At 39.0% G+C, this 18,409-nt stretch overlaps 1 protein-coding gene across 1 annotated transcript in view; it reads left to right on the forward strand.

Annotated features, from left to right (window-relative positions):
- Nucleotides 1–4,328: 4,328 nt before the first annotated feature.
- LOC149819472 (protein ARABIDILLO 1-like) overlaps nucleotides 4,329–18,409 on the forward strand; it is a 29,405-nt gene continuing 15,324 nt past the window's right edge. Inside the window, exons 1-11 of the mRNA XM_089984791.1 lie at nucleotides 4,329–4,660; nucleotides 4,867–6,527; nucleotides 6,711–6,869; nucleotides 6,978–7,058; nucleotides 7,162–7,293; nucleotides 8,087–8,214; nucleotides 11,987–12,074; nucleotides 12,838–12,932; nucleotides 13,450–13,513; nucleotides 13,686–13,861; nucleotides 14,242–14,463. Coding sequence (XP_089840917.1) covers nucleotides 5,175–6,527; nucleotides 6,711–6,869; nucleotides 6,978–7,058; nucleotides 7,162–7,293; nucleotides 8,087–8,214; nucleotides 11,987–12,074; nucleotides 12,838–12,932; nucleotides 13,450–13,513; nucleotides 13,686–13,861; nucleotides 14,242–14,463 — 2,498 coding nt within the window. The 5' untranslated portion in view covers nucleotides 4,329–4,660; nucleotides 4,867–5,174. The remainder of the gene's footprint in view (nucleotides 4,661–4,866; nucleotides 6,528–6,710; nucleotides 6,870–6,977; nucleotides 7,059–7,161; nucleotides 7,294–8,086; nucleotides 8,215–11,986; nucleotides 12,075–12,837; nucleotides 12,933–13,449; nucleotides 13,514–13,685; nucleotides 13,862–14,241; nucleotides 14,464–18,409) is intronic.

The following is an 18,409-nucleotide window of genomic DNA, read 5'->3' on the forward strand; positions in this document are numbered from 1 at the left end:
CTCAAGCTTGAATAGCTTCAACTTTCTTGTGGTCCCTTTTTAATGTGCCTTCTTCCACAATATGGCCAAGGAAGTAAAATTTTCCCTGACCAAATAGACACTTTCCTCGCTTGACTTACAACTCATGGTCTTTTAGAGTCTGAAGCACAATATAAATGTGTTGAATATGATGCTCAATAGAGTCATTGTACACTCCTATGTCGTCCAAGTACATGACGATAAACTTATCAAGGTGTGGGTAGAAAATTTTATTCATCAGGGTTGAGAAGGTTGTGGGCACGTCCGTCTGGCCAAATGACATAACAAAAAATTTGAATGCCTCATGTCGTGTTACAAGGTGATTTTTGGTTCCTCCCCTTTAGTAACTCTTACTTGCCAATAGCCTAATCTTAGGTCTAACTTAGAAAAGACCTTTACCTTTCCAAGCTAATTAAACAAGTCTGTGATCAAAGAAAGCAGATACTTGTTCTTCATAGTCATTTTATTAAGTGCCATGTAGTCGATGCACAGACGCTTCGACCCATCGTGCTTTGTCTGAAACAACACGGGTGCTCCAAAGGGAGCTTTGGATGGCTGGATGATCCCTATTTTGAGCATGTCATCTAATTGCTTGCGTAATTATTGCATCTTAGAAATTGTCATACGATAGGGAGTCATTGCGGGTGGTCGTGCACTCGACACTAACTCAATCTGGTGGTCTACCTCACACCTCGAAGGTAGCTTATTTGGCAATTCAACAGATATAACATCACCAAACTCTTTCAATATAGGCACTAGGGCCCTTGGGACATTAATGACTTCTCATGCTTCATCTGTTGCACGGATTGTTTTGAAAAAAGTCTCATTACCACTTTTCATGCCTCTCTTCAACTGAAGCGCAGACACCAAGCGCTCATAAGGCTTCATTGGTATCGTGGTAACCATGCATAGCTGATTCTCACCCTCAAAGTTAACAACGTTAAGGTGAGGCATCAATATTGTCTTGTTACTTCTCAAAAATTCCATCATGAGGATGACTTTGAAATCATCCATAGGTGCGATTGATAATGTGGTCCTTCTTGACCAATTATGGATCCACATTGGCGCATCATGAGTTAACCGCTTTCATGCGACTCTCCTTATTTTTCCACTGCAATCTCAATCATTTTGCCTCTTCGCGTAAGATGAAATTATGTGTGGCACCTGTGTCCACCAATGCCATAGTGAGTCTTTTGCTGAGTAAAAGTTCCAAGTACATCAGTTCTTTACATACGATTGGTTCTGTAGTAACTGTCACCTTCACTGCATTCATCATTTGCATTGCCCCAACAGTTGTGCCTCTATAGGTTGATAAACTTTTTAACCCTGAACGACATTCACAGTTCAGGGCGCGCAGTTATCTCCATTCCTATTGGGACATGTATCGACCCAATAATCACCGTGGCGGATACGATAAGTACGATGATGATAGTTGTCGCCTTGAAAGTTATTCCTATTTTGATGGTTATTATTTTGGCCATTCTATCAGCCCTGATTCTGCTGGTTCCCATGGCCAGCATTCTGCACATTATTATTTCTTCGATTATTATTGTTACAATAATTTTCTTGTTGTCTATCTTGAAATATCATATTGTTCCTATCAAGCTCAGCAAGCTTCTCCGTAACAACAAGCGTTGTAGCAAGAGTTGGAGGATCATGTCGAATGAGTTCTGTGGTTGCCCACCCCTGTAATCTGTGACTGAAGTAGAACAATTGATCTGCATCATCCATGTCCTCGATGACCAATATTATCGAGGAGAATGCCTTAACACAGTCATTAACTGACTCTGTCTGCTTTAATGCCAACAACCTATTGCAGGACAATTTTTCTTGATTCCTGGGCAAGAAGTAGTCGTGTAACTCTTTCTTAAGGTCCTCCTATAAGACTACCACGACTAGCCTACGTCGAACATCACTTAAGTGACGTCTTCACCAAAGAGTCGCTTTATTCACAAAGTACATTATTGCGGTGCGTAGCCTATTTATGTTTTCCTCTATCCTAGCAACTTCAAGAAACTACTCCATCTCATAAATAAAGTTCTCAATATCTCTCAAGTTTCGAGTACCCTTATACTTTGCGGGCTCAAGTAGCTTGAAACATGGCCTATCTACATGCACCACAACTCCACCAGCTGAGACAACCCTCAACCATGATATTGAATTGACCCAACAAATCATCTAACTTGGTGGCAAGGTCATCCACCGAATCCTCAAATCTAGTGGCCAAACTTTTCATAAAGTCTTCCACCCCCTCTACAGTCGTCTTGATCTCCCTTTTGAGATCCGTAAAAGCAACACAAATCTCATTGACCAACTTCTCCATATTGTTCACTGTCCCAGTCAGCTCAGCAACATCGACACACAATCATTGGTTATGAAATCTTCTTTAGGAGAAACCATACTACTTGAAGGAGTCATGATATTTTTCTTTGGCGTCATTGTCAATCCCAATATCGATAAGGCTCTGGTACCAAATTGTCATGGGCTTAGAAGCGAAGGCCCATGCGACGTAGCTTCAAGTAATCACAAATACCAAAAGCAAACCTTTTAAGCGCACAAGCAACTCACAACATACGTGCAAGAGCAAAAGCAATAGTACATGCATGCACACACACAAAGAGAGCAAAGAGGCGAGCATGCATAAAACTTCTTTTATAACAACTTGTGAGTAGAGTACATAAAGAGGGGAAGAGAGGGGCCAGTACACGGGGGTTCTTAAGCCAAAAGAGCCATAGCTGGCACTGGAGAGTGTCGAAGAGGTATATACATAAAAAACAAAAGGTAAAAACATGGTGGTCTGGAATACTCTCCTTGCTATTCTAAAATCTTTTCCGCCATTGCTTTTTAAAGAAAAAAAACAAACCCTAAAATGCTAATTGTCACTTTTTTACTATTGAAGTGTCATTTTAAATATCAAAGTATCACAATTAATGCTTGTAGGGATATTCACAAAAATATGAGGTTCACATTTAAGTCTTCAGTAAATTTGTGAATATCACGTACAATATTTGCGAAGTTTTGATATATTTTAGTTACAGAAAGTTCGTAGATAAAGTTGTGCGAACTTCGATAGTTACAAAAATAATTTTGATCGGATTCAATAAAATCGGTATTGTGTAATATATATAATAATAATAATAATAATAATAATAATCAAGTGGCCATACAAATTTAAAGGATTGATCCAATTTTGGATTAAACATAAAAAGCAAATCTGAATAGGTTAGAATAGTCCACGTGCTTGTTCGGTTAAAAAAAACAAATATGGAGGATTTAGTTCGAACCCACCAGTTAAATACACATGCACACCCAGTCAGAATCGAACTTGAGGCTAGGGGTTCAACAACTTCTCACCTGACCTGCTGCCACTCGGGCGACCCCAGTAAGCTTAGAGGATGACTGTTATAGTCATGAAATGTGTATAGTAGTGAAAACTAATGAACTTAAGATTATGAGCCGATAGATTTGACGTATGTTAATATGCGACCGAAAAGAAAACTTTATTTGTTTAAATCTATTTCACCCTACCTAAATCACCATGTAAGTCCCAACGATAACCCAAGTCTACCTATATTGTTTGCAATGTGATCTTTTTTTTACATTTGGGAGAAAATTCGTATATTTGTAAGTAAATTCACATATTTGTGAGAAAGTTCATATATTTGAAAAGAACACATATTTTGGAGGAACTTCATATATTTAGGAGGATTTTAGTTAGGTACTTGTGAAGCTTGTAGGTTTGGGTTTAACACAATGTTCACGAATATTATACAAACTTTATGATGTCCGCAAAAAAAATGTATAAACCTCCTTTTAAGTGGGAGTTTGTGATACCCAATTAACAAAGCCATATATCGTACAAACTTTGTGAGTTTCGCACATGCAAATGTTAAAAATGACCTTTTTACATTTTGCTATTTGCGATATTGAACATAGGGCGAATTTGAAAAAATGTAGGGTAATTTGGAAAACATCTTTAAATTTTTAGCCATAAAAAATTATATGATACAAAGACCGATTCCTACTACTCTGACCATGATGAACACATTCATGGGATTATCTTTGATTAAAACAACTCCCCTATGAGTTCTATAGGTTCCAACTAAGTGAATTTTTATTCATGAGTAGCAAATATATAGCATTATAGAACTTTAGTATGTGGAGACATAAAACTTACACAGCTCTAATGGACAAGTCATTAGTTTACAGATTATCAACAAAAGAAAGTCATGGTAACATATCAAACATAATTCAAAATCTCTCTCTCTCTCTCTCTCTTGTATATACGATTCTTTTACCACTCTCTTCTCGATTTGACCCCATTCTCTCCTTCCCGCAGAACTCCTGTCCTGAGCTCTCAGGATTTCAGTAACAGAGTCCCCATATCCCCTCCACTCCATTTCCTCCAAAAGGATTAGAGGCGCACAACAACGTCAAAACTCCATTCGCCACTTTGCTCAATGTGCAGGAGAAAGGGGTGGTGGTCGATTCCTTGACGGCTTCCTAGAATTTCATCTCCATCACTACGCCCCTTTCTCAAATCCACCCGTCTTCTCATAACCCTCTCTCACTCCGTCTCCATCGAACGTTTTGCTGGTGATTGCTCGTAGAGAGAGCCTCTGGAGGATAATTGCAGCTGCAGGTACGAGATTAGTTGCGTACTCTTGCTTTTCTATCCCATTTGCTTATGTGGTCATTGAAGAAAATCAAAGAAAAACACGTGCTTTATGTAGAGAAATCGATAGGCATATGGAAGTTCCACTCTTTTCCCTAGCCTCCCTGATTTAATGCGTTTGTTTCGGTTGTCTGATTGATTTCTGCCATTTTTTCTCATTTTCCTAATGACAGGAAAGAATAAGATTCATTAGTGGATTGCTAGTAAACATTCGTGGTGGAATAAACCACAGTCATTGTGGATGTTGTAAACAAATTCATTAGCTCGACGCAATAGACCATCGATTGAATTGGGATTTGGGCATTGTGCGTTTCAGTCTTCTATATAAACTTGAACTCAAGATAATTTGGGTTATTATTTATCTTTTGTCTTTCTAAGTGAAAGATTGGATTTTTAGGCGCCTTTCAGATTGATCAGGGTTTGCTTTTTGGGTTGGCTTATATGAAGAATTACTAGGAGGGTTTTTGGAATTTCATCAGCAATGAGCCGAAGGGTACGTCGGAAAGCCATTGTAATCGAAGAGAAGGATAAGATTGTGGTCCAGGGTTCTTGTAGCAATGGGGTTATTGAGGAAATTGGTTATTCTGATACTGGCTTCATAGATGTCGACTGGACAAGCTTACCAGATGATACGGTTGTTCAGATACTTTCGTGCTTGAATTACAGAGACAGGGCTAGCCTTTCTTCTACTTGTAAGACGTTTCGGACGCTAGGGTCTTCTCCATGCTTGTGGACTTCACTGGATTTGCGTGCACACAATTGTGACATTGCAATGGCAGCTGCCCTCGCTAATAGGTGCAGCAATCTGAAGAAGCTGAGGTTTCGTGGTTCCGAGTCAGCCAATGCAGTGATGTTTCTTAATGCCCGAGATCTTCGAGAGATAAGTGGTGATTTTTGTAGGGATTTCACTGATGCAACTCTGTCGGTAATGGCTGCTCGACACGAAGCCCTTGAGAGCCTTCAGATTGGACATGACTTCTGTGATAGGATCACCAGTGATGCAATTCAGAAGGTTGCTATGTGCTGCCCAAAGTTGAAGAGGTTGCGGTTATCGGGAGTGAGGGATATCGATGGAGAAGCAATCCGTTCATTGGCAAGAAACTGTAAGCAGCTTGTCGAGATTGGGTTTATGGACTGCTTGATGGTTGACGGAGCGGCCCTTGGAGATGTTGTCTCAGTTAGGTTTCTCTCTCTTTCAGGGTCAAGACACATAAATTGGAGTTTGGCTTCCCAGCCGTGGAGAAAATTACCAAATTTAGTTGGTTTGGATGTTTCTCGAACTGATGTGTCCCCTAGTGCTGTTTTCAGTTTGCTATCTTCCCAGAGCTTGAAGGTTGTTTGTGCTCTTAATTGCTCGGTTCTTGAAGAGGCTGGTAATTATGCAACTTACGATATTAAGTCTAAGGTTCTTCTTACCCTATTCACAGACATTTTTGAAGGGGTCTTGTCCTTGATCAGTGATTTGGTTCAGGCCAAGAAAATCACGAGGAATCAGGGAAACCAAGTAGCTGGTGATATCTCGAAAGAGGTTATGGATTGGTTGGAGTGGGTTCTTTCGCATTCTCTTCTCCGCATTGCAGAGAATAATCCTCCTGGACTGGATGATTTCTGGGAAGGACAAGGTGCGACATTGCTGTTGACTCTAGTCCAGAGCATGCAAGAAGATGTCCAAGAGAGAGCTGCTACAGGGCTGGCAACTTTTGTAGTTATCGATGATGAAAATGCAACAGTTGACCCTAGAAGAGCAGAAGCAGTGATGTCAGGGGGTGGAATTCGACGACTTCTCCAACTTGCTAGATCTTCTCGAGAGGGTGTCCAGTCAGAGGCAGCAAAAGTAAGTTTTATAACTTAGAAATGTATTCAGTAAATCTCTATACTCTTTAGGTTTCATAAAGCTGTTGTTTCTTAGAAGTTAGAAGTTATGGAATAAAGGTTAAAAAATCTTTTAGAATGTTTCACCCTGTTTTCTTCTGATCATGCTTTTCCATGCCTAATGCTGAAAGAGTTGAATGTGCAGGCCATTGCAAACCTGTCTGTGAATGCTGATGTTGCCAAAGATGTAGCTATGGAAGGAGGAATTAGTATCCTTGCTGCTCTTGCAAGGTCTCCAAACAGGTTGGTTGCTGAAGAGGCAGCAGGAGGGCTCTGGAATCTTTCTGTTGGAGAGGAGCACAAGGTTAGTGTTTTGGGCCAGCTAGATTTGCAATGTTCCATATTGATTCCACACATTATTCTTTTTTTTTTTAAATCCAATGTTTTAAACTTTTATTCTTTTGTGTCTCAGGCAGCTATCGCTGAGGCAGGTGGAGTAAAAGCCCTGGTTAACCTTATATTCAAATGGCATTCTGGTGGTGATGGAGTCCTTGTACGTTGTTTTGTTTGTATCTCATGGAACACTAATTTGAGCATTATAATAGCTCTTATAGGAGAAAAACAAAATATTTGACCTGATTGTTTTTTTGAAATAGGAGCGTGCTGCTGGGGCACTTGCAAATTTGGCAGCAGATGACAAATGTAGCATGGAATTTGCTGTGGTTGGTGGTGTTGAAGCTTTGGTGATGCTTGCCCGATCTTGCAAATCCGAGGGGGTGCAGGAGCAGGTGTTTACAAATATTTTTCATTTTATCATACATGTGATTGTTTACTGTTGGTCGCATCATTGAGTGTAGGATGTGTCTTATGTTGTTGGATAGATTACTTAAATGAATAAATCATCCACTTGGCCATGCTGTTTGTTTGTCATCCAGCATACTTTTGATTTTGGTGACCCATTTTCCCCTGCTTGATGGATTGGTTGAGGTATTCATTTAGGTTTAACATTTTGTGTTTAAAGCAATAAAAGTGACCCTTCATAAACGCCTGCCAAAAAATGTACACTTCATATAGTTGAGGAGTCTGTGTCAATTGGATGCAATGCATGGATGTAAATGTTTGTAGTAGATAGTTTGTTTTGAGAAATTAGCATCCATTATACTTTGCATGAAAATGTAATATTTACTGCTCATCATTATCATGAAGCCTTATACCAACTGGATGAGGTTGTCTTTGCTACTCTGTTTTTCTCCATACCTTCTTATCTAGAGTGTCAGCCTTAGTCACCCTGCACTGTCCTCTTTTATAGCTCCATTCAATGTTTTACTTCGTATCCTCTTTTATAGGCTGATCTATCTTATTGGTGTTCCTCTTTTTCCTAATTCCTTCAGCTTGCATTGTGTTAGCCTTTCTCATTGATGTTGTGATGTGTTTTCACATAACATGTGCAAATAATCTCAAATGACATTCAATATTTTTTCAATGAATCACTCATAAGAAAGCAGTGTGCAATCATCTATTGTGCAACTTGTTTGGTCGATTCTGATTTTTCTCCATTTATTGTTTGAAATTGGTCATCAGGCTGCTCGTGCTTTGGCTAATTTGGCTGCACATGGGGACAGCAACAGCAACAATGCTGCTGTTGGACAGGAGGCAGGTGCTCTTGAAGCACTGGTGCAGTTAACTTGTTCTAATCACGAAGGTGTAAGGTAACAAAGTGGTCGTACTTTTGAAATTCAATTCTCATTCCATTTCTTGTTTCAAAGTGATGCAAAGTTTTCAAAAGTTTTTTCGTACACTTGAGATCTTATTACCTAATTGGAACATCTTTATTGCACAAATCACAATGTTTTCATCCTTAATGGCTGTTAGAAATCCGACCCTATGGGGGGACGTTTTTTACAAATCCGGCCTTTGGAAGGCAACAAGAAGGCACATTTTAAACACAAATAGGTAAAGAAAAGGGAGGGGCATGCAACGTTCGGTAGGGGGGGGGGGAGAGTCGTCTCTTTTGGTTGGCTACACAGGAAAGCATGAGGTGGATCGGGGTCGACAAAAAAGGAGATAGAAAAAGGCGTTCCCTTCGAGTCGATGACGGACGTGGAAGAGAGGCGAGGAAGAAATACGTTCTCTTAAAGAACAAGAACCAAGAACCAAGAACCAAGAACCAAGAACCAAGAACCAAGAACCAAGAACCAAGAACCAAGAACCAAGAACCAAGAACCAAGAACCAAGAATGAAGCTTATAGAAATCTATGAATAACCTTCATTAAAAAATACTTAAGCTAGGTATATCTATTTATAAATTTACAAGAGGCAAAAAAGTAAAAGTACGAACACAATCCCGCCCTGGATGAGATTCCAGGGGGGCATCCCACCATAGTCCCAGCCTGGTTAGAACTCCAGGTTGTGATGCTCTTCTGATAAATCCTATAGAGTCCCAACTTGCGTGGGATAGGCTTGGCGGCTCCTCTGGGGCAAATCCTAGACTAAGTGGATCCAACATTGGGATGGATCATTTGGGTAAGACCTGGAGCAGGAAAGGGTCTTTAACAATCCACCATTCTCAAACATGCCTTGTCGTCAAGGCAGGACAATATCTGCCAACCGGTCTTCGTCTTCCTAGGTCGCTTCGTCTACTCCGCTTCCGGTCCACTAGACAAGCACTTCCATGACAAAGTGACCATCCTTCTTCCACCTCCTCTTCCCCAGAATTCTAGACGGTTGAGGTGAGGTATCTTCGAGATCGGGCAGGATCGGACGTTCGTCAGGCGACTCTCCTTTATGAACTGCAACATGACCTATATTCCCTCTACCCATATCAAATATGTACTTCATTTTTTGTTGATGGAGGCCACACCTTCCCTCCATTTGGTGTCTAGTAGCTATCTGCAACATCGAGATGGCAAATGCAATCATGCAACATCTAGCGTCCCTATAGCCAAGGCTCTCACGAATTTGGGTTTCCACCACCTTATGCCCTTGTGAACAAGGCAAGGGCATTTGGTGGCATGGAACACTTGCAACAAAAATTCAGATTCACTGTGGGCTTGTGCATGTCTTTGCTAATCATATTTCTTCTGAATGAGGTAGGGTTAATGACCACACTAGGCAATATTCCCTTGAGTGTTTGGCATAATTTTAAATCTTCAGAGTTCCCTTGTTGCAAAGGTATCTCCTCGATCAGTTAGGGTGCCTGCATGGTTATGCATGCTTCTTCAAAGAATGATGCAAGATGCGCATCATGGAGAACTAGATCAATTTTCTAACAATCTTCATATGGTTCCACGAAGAACAACAAAAGATATGCAAAATAAATGATCTAGTCCATATCCAGTTTTTTTTCCTTCGCTTAGCGGATTCGCGTTGCCACTTCGCCAAATCTTGCAAGGCATCGTCTATCTTGCACCACATTGAATCCATCTTGACTGCACTCTCCAAGTCAAGTGCTGCTTGCTTGCAGGACATAATGCTAGTGGTCCGAAGTTTAGGTGGTGTCGAGGGGTAGGCTAGGGTTTAAAGGGGGTTTTGGGTTTGGTCATTTGGTTAGGGGTATCAGGTATATAAAAATAATTTTTTAAGATTTTTTTAGGGTTTTCTAAGGTCTTGATTAATTTATTTCTGGGTTAGGTCAGGACGTTACAGGTTTAATTGGTTTTTTGGGTTTTGACAGGATCTAAAGATCAGACCAGATCTCAGCTATCCAGATGAATTTTTTGGGATCTGTAAATTGAGTTTGAAAGCTAACAAATGTACATACCTAGGGTAAAAGTTTCAGACCTTGGGAATTTTTTGAAGTTTAAAAATGTTAGCTGGATCTGACAGGTTTTGGGAAAACGACGATATCTACAGATTGAAATTTGATTTTTTCGATCTGTAAATTGGGTTAAGTTTAGGATAGATAAGTCTAACTAGGGTGATTTTTCAGGGATTTTTATGACTGTCAAACCACCAGAATGAATTTTCGAAAGTCGGACTTTGATGCAGGCCTGTACCAATCTTTTCTAAGAACAAACAAAAATTTGGCCTGCCTTTTGAAAGTCGGATTGGGGTCATCAATGGTCAAATTCTAATGATTCAAAAAATATTTTGGAAGTACGATAATTGAAGGACCTATTGCTGACGTGATCTCCTTGGAATGATCAGAGGAGAGATCCTGGGGTGTAGATTGTCGCGGTTGATGTAGATCACCATTGGTTGCAGCTGGATCTGTCGTTTAGAGCTGTGAAGGGCTTGAGCTCTTGGTGCATCATCCCAAAGAAATGACTTAGGGCATGACTCCTGAGATCACTGAACGATAACCGAAAAGGTTGGCACAAGATTCAAGATAGATGCTTTGATACCACAGTTAGAACCCGGCCCTAGGGAGGAATGAATTTTACAAAAGGGCCTTGAGAGGGTGCGCCTTAAACATAAATAGGTAAAAAAAAAGGGAAGGACGTACAACATTGGGGGAGAGTGAGAGTCGTCTCTCCTTGTCAGCTATATATGGAAGCATGAGGTGGATGGGGGTCAACGACAAGAGAGGGGAAAAAGGCGTTCCCTCCGAGTCAATGGTGGACGTGGAAGAGAAGCGAATGAGAAATAAGTTCCTTCAGAGACCAAGAACCAAGAACCAAGAACCAAGAACCAAGAACCAAGAACCAAGAACCAAGAACCAAGAACCAAGAACCAAGAACCAAGAACCAAGAACCAAGAACCAAGAACCAAGAACCAAGAACCAAGAACCAAGAACCAAGTACCAAACTTAGAGAAATATATGAATAAACTTTATTAAAAAATACTTAAGCTAGGTACATCTATTTATAGATTTATAAGAGATAAGAAAGTAAATGTACGAACACAATCCCACCCTCGATGAGATTTTAGGGTGGGCGTCCCACCATAGTCCCAACCTTGGTAGGACTCCAGGCTGGGATGGACTTCTGATAAATCCTGCAGAGTCCCAACTTGCGTGGGATAGGTTGGGCGGCTCCTCTGGGACGGATCCTGGACTGGGCAAATCCAACATTATGCCGGATCCTTTCGGTTGGACCTGGAGCAGGAAAGGGTCCGTAACAATGGCCGAAGTGATTCATTGCAAGAGTTGTGGCAATAATAAAAGCTTACCTCTTCATCCGATAGATCCATTTCTGGCTCAAATATTCTAATCAAGTTTGCTGTTTGTAGTTTGTTCTTATTTGTCCTACACTCAAGCTGCTTCATGTGCAGACATTTTTGTTTTTTTAATTGTAGTTCATTAGAAAATTGTTTTTGTAGCAGTCATTTGCAAAATGCTACCATCAAAATTTTGTAATAGTTATGCACAATGTGGGGCTTTCATTCTATGATACTTTACCTCATATGAATGAAGTGACAGCTGTTGATTTCAGTTTCTTGTGTTAAGATGAACATTTCATCATGGTTCCATGGTTTTCCCTTAATTGGAAGATGGTTACTTGGTTTAATCTTGTTTAATTTGTTGTTTTGATTCTTCAACAGACAGGAGGCTGCTGGTGCTTTATGGAACTTATCATTTGATGATCGAAATCGAGAAGCAATTGCTGCTGCCGGCGGAGTCGAGGCCTTGGTACATGTTCTCTTTCTAAATTAGGTTGTTTTTGTTCACATCTGTTGTCTTGAATGGAGCATGTGATTCTTTGTAATCTTGCAGGGTCTAATAAATGCAGCTATTCCTATAGGCTGAATTTTCACCTGTCCTTGATGGAACTTTTACTATGGATTAAATTCATAGTTAGATTTACCGCTGGTCTAGGTAACTCTTGGCTGCCAACATGTGGCCTCATCTGCGAGTTGCTAATCACATGTTATTCCTCGTGATTATATATTGGCTAACAATAAAAGCATAGGTCCATCTGCCTATGCCATATATATTTGATAAAAGTAATAAGCTAAGAATCTGTGCCTTTAAAAAGAAAAAAGGGAAGTTTGTTCTTCTAATTTGGGGGTGTACAGGGTGTTCTCATTCAAGAATCTGATAACATTCTCAATGGAGTCTACATGCATGTGCATGTTTGCATCTTTCTCTCTCTCTCTCTCTCTCTCTCTCTCACACACACACACACACACGTGTGTGTCTGAGATGCCAATGCTTCATGCCTTCTGGAATTGTTTCTGTATGCAGCAGGATTCACTTTTATCAAAACTTTTTCCTTCTATAACTGTGATCAGTTTTCCTTCATCACATCACTATTTTTAACTAGTTACTGTTTTTATCCCAGCCAGACTGTTTGGACAATTTTTCCATCCAAAAACAAGTGCAAATATGCAATTCATCTGCATTAGCCTGCACCTTCTTTGTCCCTTTATCTTACTTGACTTTGGTTGCTTAGGTTGCTCTAGCGCAGGCTTGCTCAAATGGCTCTCAAGGGCTTCAGGAAAGGGCTGCTGGTGCATTGTGGGGACTATCTGTATCTGAAGCTAATAGGTAAGTAGTATGCTAGAATACTTTGATGTTATTCTATTCATGATGACATGGTTCAAAAGGTTATATTGGATATTTCAAGAGATCTTAACTAAGGTGCAGACCCCTGTTGTAAGAATGTTGGCTGGAGTATATCTCGTCAGCTTTTTATGTATCTTATGAAAAATATGTTGGTGTTTGGAACCGTTTATAATGTAACTGTGTAATGCATTTCCTTTCTGGGGCTGCTATTTTGTGGAGTTGTGTTGAGCGTGTATGCATGTGGTACTGCTTGGAATGTAATGCTACCTGTGTTTCAACTGTGCTATTCTCACTGTGTGTATGATGTCAGTTAATTGGGCTTCATGGTGGAAGTATGTTTTGGCCTTTTGTTTCCTTTGATGCACAATGTGTTTGATCTACGGCTGTCATCAGTGACACCCTCCTGAGACTTGCATATTTTCCACAACAAAAATGGAATTCTATTAATAGACAAGTTCCATTCAAGTATAATGTTCACTAATATAAGTTATTTTCTCAGTATTGCTATTGGACGGGAAGGTGGTGTTGCACCGCTCATTGCATTGGCACGTTCTGATGCTGAAGTGAGTTTTATTTGTTTGATGAGCGTGGATCCTATCGAAAACATTTTAATTTTAATTTTAATTTTAATCTATACCTTGTCCTTTATCTTGATATATATATTTTTTGCAAGTGAAACTTTTATGTTTGATATTTATATTGTCATGTTACCTCTTTGCACTTTTATCTTTTCAGGATGTCCATGAGACTGCTGCAGGTGCACTTTGGAATCTTGCTTTCAATCCTGGTAATGCTCTTAGGATAGTAGAGGAAGGGGGTGTGCCGGCCCTCGTACACCTCTGTTCTTCTTCAGTTTCGAAAATGGCTCGCTTCATGTCTACACTTGCCCTAGCTTACATGTTTGATGGCAGGTACACTATTGCATGGTTATTTTGCATTACATCTGTTCTTCATGTACATCAAATTTTCCGTAGCTCTTCACTTTATATATCAGTCTTTAAAGTTTTCCTTGTTTGGGTGGTTTAGATAGTTTTGATACAGCTGTTCAAAGTGTCATATTCTACTGATTATCTCTAGAATGGATATTTGGGTTTCATCATGGCAGATAATCTTATCTGTAGATTTTTTTCTGGAGCTGGTACCTAGATGGCACTGTGTTTTGTGCAGTGAAATTCATTCATTTTTTATTTTCTGTCCATTTTTAGCTGATTCCTTAAACCAGTAAGTCACTTTCTTTCTTTCTCTTCCCCGTATCCCCATCTCCCCAACCCTCCTCTTCCCTCTTGTGCAGAATGGATGAAATTGGTTTAATTGGATCATCAGCAGAAGGCATTTCAAAGGCTGGAAGCTTAGATGGTGCTAAAAAGATGGCATTAAAGCATATTGAAGCTTTTGTTCAGACGTTTTATGATCCACCACTATTCTCTGCTGCAGCTGCATCCTCAGCTCCTGCCTCCTTAGCTCAAGTAGTAGGGGCAGTACGTATACAAGAAGCAGGACATCTTAGATGCAGGTGGTTTCTGAGATTATGTTTGTGATTGAAAAACTTTTCTGTATCTTCTTTATTTGGAGTCAGTAATGTGGCTGTCAAATTTCAACTGATGTTGCTCATGAACATGATGTGGACTGTGAAGAGTTAGCTTATTAGTTGCAAATGTGGATTTAGTTTTTTTTTTCTAACTTTAAAATTGATCCCGTTGAGTTCAAATGACGAGACCAAGCTATGTCACATGGACATGTCGGAAACTAGATGTGCTTTTCTGGATATGATACAACACATAGTACAAGTGAAAATATGCCTCAACGCACTTGAAAAACAGCTTTGACCATGTCTGTTATTCAAGAGTCTAGGGTTTCAAGAAGATACACCAAGAGAGGAGAATAGAGCAACTTTCATTAGAAGCAAAAGAGCTATACACCATTATAGGGGACGAGTCCCTTTACTACACTGCAAGACAAAAGAAAACATTGACCTCTATCACATAACTCTGGACAATAATATGCCTTGAAAAGAATATTATGTACACTTAAATACATAGAGGGGTAGCACATCAAAAGTAATACACATATGATACATGACTCTTAACACTCCCTCTCAAACTTGGGCGATGCAAGTGAAATAATTTCATGAAATTCAGGACTCTTTGCTGTATTGATGTCACTCATATTGTTACAATATAAAGGAGTCAAATCAACAAGGGAAACTCTCAACCTTCTCAATTGTAATGAAATGGTGGTCGGCCACAAAAGCACGAGAAACCTTCAAAAGAGTGTCTATTGGAGACACCTCAATCACAACCCATAAAAGGGTAAAAATGGAAGAACACATTAAAATAATAAATCTTTATTGCTTCACAAGAAATGCTTAAAAAGCATTTTGATACAATAAAAGGGGATGACTCTTATTTATACAAGAGGGAGAGGAGTGACACCGACTATATTCTAGTCAAGTCCTAGTTGGGACTTGACTCGATTATAATATCTAGTTCTAAATGAACTAGATAATAAATAAAATAAAATAGAAAAAAGAAAATAAAAAATATATTTAAAATATATATAATAGTATAATATTATTATTATATATATTATATATGATATATTTTAACACTTCCCCTCAAACTTACGGTACAATGAGCGAAAGTTTGTTTAAGAGAAAGTGAAATCTGGGAGCAACAAGAGGTTTGGTAAAGAAGTCTGCTAATTGATATTTTGATGTAACATATGGCAGATTAATGATTCTATGTAGATATTCCTCTCTGACATAGTGTCAGTCCATCTCAATATGTTTGGTGTGTTCATGAAATGTCCGGTTGTTGGCAATATAGATCGCACTCTTGTTGTCAGAGTATATTCTTGAAGCTTGTGTTGCTTTAACTCTCATGTCAGCGAGCAAACATCTGAGTCAAACAACTTTCATTGTCGTGGTAACCATGACTCTATATTCAGCTTCGGTGAAGGAGAGAGAGACCTTTTGCACCTCCACGAAATTAAGGACTCACGTAAGAAAACCCCAAAAGCAGTGGTTGAGTGTCTATTATTGGGATCACCTCCCCAGTCAACATCAGTATAGACAATTAAATCTAATGATGATGAATCAGATAAGAGGAGGCCTCGTGAAAGAGAGGGCTTTAGGTGTCTAATAATACGCAAAACTGCTCTCATGTGAACAGAGGTGGGAGCATGTTGAAACTGGCTAACTGTGTGTACAACGTGTGCTATATCTGACCTAGTAATGGAAAGTTAGGAAAGTGCTCCTATAAGTTGTCTGTAAGAAATATGATCATCAAGAAGTTCTCCATCATCAATTCTCATTTTAACGTTGACAACTTCTGAAGTGTTCACTTTCTTATCATATGTAATTCCAGACCTGAAAACAATATCAGAGGCAAATTTAGATTGAGATATCAAATACCCACGAGGAGAATAAGAAACTTCAATTCTTAAGAAATATCTTAATAAACCGAAATAAGTTATTTCAAAATTAGTTTTAAGAAGTTTTTTGATGTTTTTAACTCCTTGTTTGTCGCCTCCGGTGATGATCATATCATCCACATTAGAGAAGAAGAACAATAATCCTTGCAACAAAATTCTTAATAAACAAAACAGTGTCAGTAAAAAAAGATTGAAAACAAATATCAAGCTTAACATGACTAAACCTATCATACCAAAATTTTGGTACCTATTTAAGACCGTAAAAAACTTTTTTTAAACGAAGAGCTTTACCCTTAGGGATACTAATACCAGGTGGGTTTTCCATTACATTTTTTCAACTAGATTTTCATTGAGAAATGCATTTTTGACATTCATTTGAAATATGAGTCATTTTCTAATGGAAGCTAGGGCTATTAATGATCTGACAGTGGTCATTCGAGCAATTGGGGCAAAAGTTTCTTCATAATCAATGCCATTTTCCTGGGCCCACTAATCAGGCTTTATACCTTTCAAGAGTTCCATCACTTTTGGTTTTGACTTTGTAAACCCATCGACAGCCTATAGGCTATGTCACATGGGTGCGAGTGCGGGGGTGCGGCAGGGGCAAAAAAGTTATATATATATATATATATATATATATATATATATATATATATATATATATATATATATATATATATATATATATATATATATATATATATATATATATATATATATATATATAAAAGGGGGTCGGGGGAACACGCAGGTTTTTTCAAATTTCGTAGCTGTCAGCTGCTGACAGAATAACTGCTGTCAGCTGCTGACAGAATAACTGCTGTCAGCTGCTGACAGACAACAGACAGCTGCTGCTGCTGACAGAACAGTTGCTGCAACTGTCAACAGCTGACAGAACAGCTGCTGACAGCAGCTGACAGACAGCTGCTGTCAGCATAATTTTTTTTTAAAAAAAATTCGCAGCCCATTTGGGCAAATTTAAAAAAAAAAAATCCAAAAAAAAATATGGACCTAAATGATCTTGGGTGCGGTCAATGCACCCAGGATCGGGTTGACCGCACCCACACCCGCGTCGAGTCGCGTCGAAGCGGGTGCGACACCCTGCTAGCCGAATCCCTGTGACATAGCCTATAGGATTTTTACCTAGAGGAATATTTTGAATAGTTCAAGTGTTAGCCTTTTCTAATGCACCCAACTCTGCCTTCATGACTTCTACCCATTTTATATGATTTTTGGCTTGAGAATAGGATGGTAGTTCTATATATGATTGTATTAATACGATAACTGCCCTAGATGTGAGTGAGAAAGATTCGTATGACACAAATTTTCCAGGAGGTCTCTAGACGTGGGTGAGAAAGATTCATATGACAATTTTTCCAGGAGGTCTAGAACTTATGGGTGGTACTTCGAAATATTTTTTTAATGCACATGGAAGGTTTGATTCTCTACGTCTTGAATATTGTAGACTAACGTCCCTATGAGTTTGCTCTTCATTATCAACATTATGTTCAAAATCAATAGTATTTTAATCATTGTCAAAATCACATTCATTAGATTTTGAAGTCAAATCCATTAAAAATGAATATTCAGTGACTTCCTTGACTTTTTCAAATTCAAAGAAACTCTTTTTCTAGAAAAGATACATTTCTTGATACATATAATTTTCCATTTTGAAAATCAAAATACCTATAGCCTTTTTTATTATCAGCATATCCTAAGAAGGCACAAGGAATCACACAGATAGAATTTGTCATTCTTATTGATGAAAACAAAACACTTGCATCCAAAGACTCTTAATCTAAAGTAATCAGGAGATAAGTTAACAAGTTTTTCAATTGGAGTTATATTTTTCAAAGAAGAAGATGACATTCGATTAATAACATAGGTAGCAGTTAGGGCAACTTCTGCCCAAATTCTTTTGGAACTTGATTTGCTATTAATAAAGTCCTAGTGGTTTCCATGATGTGTTGATGTTTACGTTCGGCCATACCATTTTATTGTGGTGTGTGTGGACAAGATGATGCCAT

This window comes from Nuphar pumila, chromosome 13, assembly GCF_984573655.1.
Source record: "Nuphar pumila chromosome 13, dmNupPumi1.hap1.1, whole genome shotgun sequence".
NCBI classification, from domain to species: domain Eukaryota; kingdom Viridiplantae; phylum Streptophyta; class Magnoliopsida; order Nymphaeales; family Nymphaeaceae; genus Nuphar; species Nuphar pumila.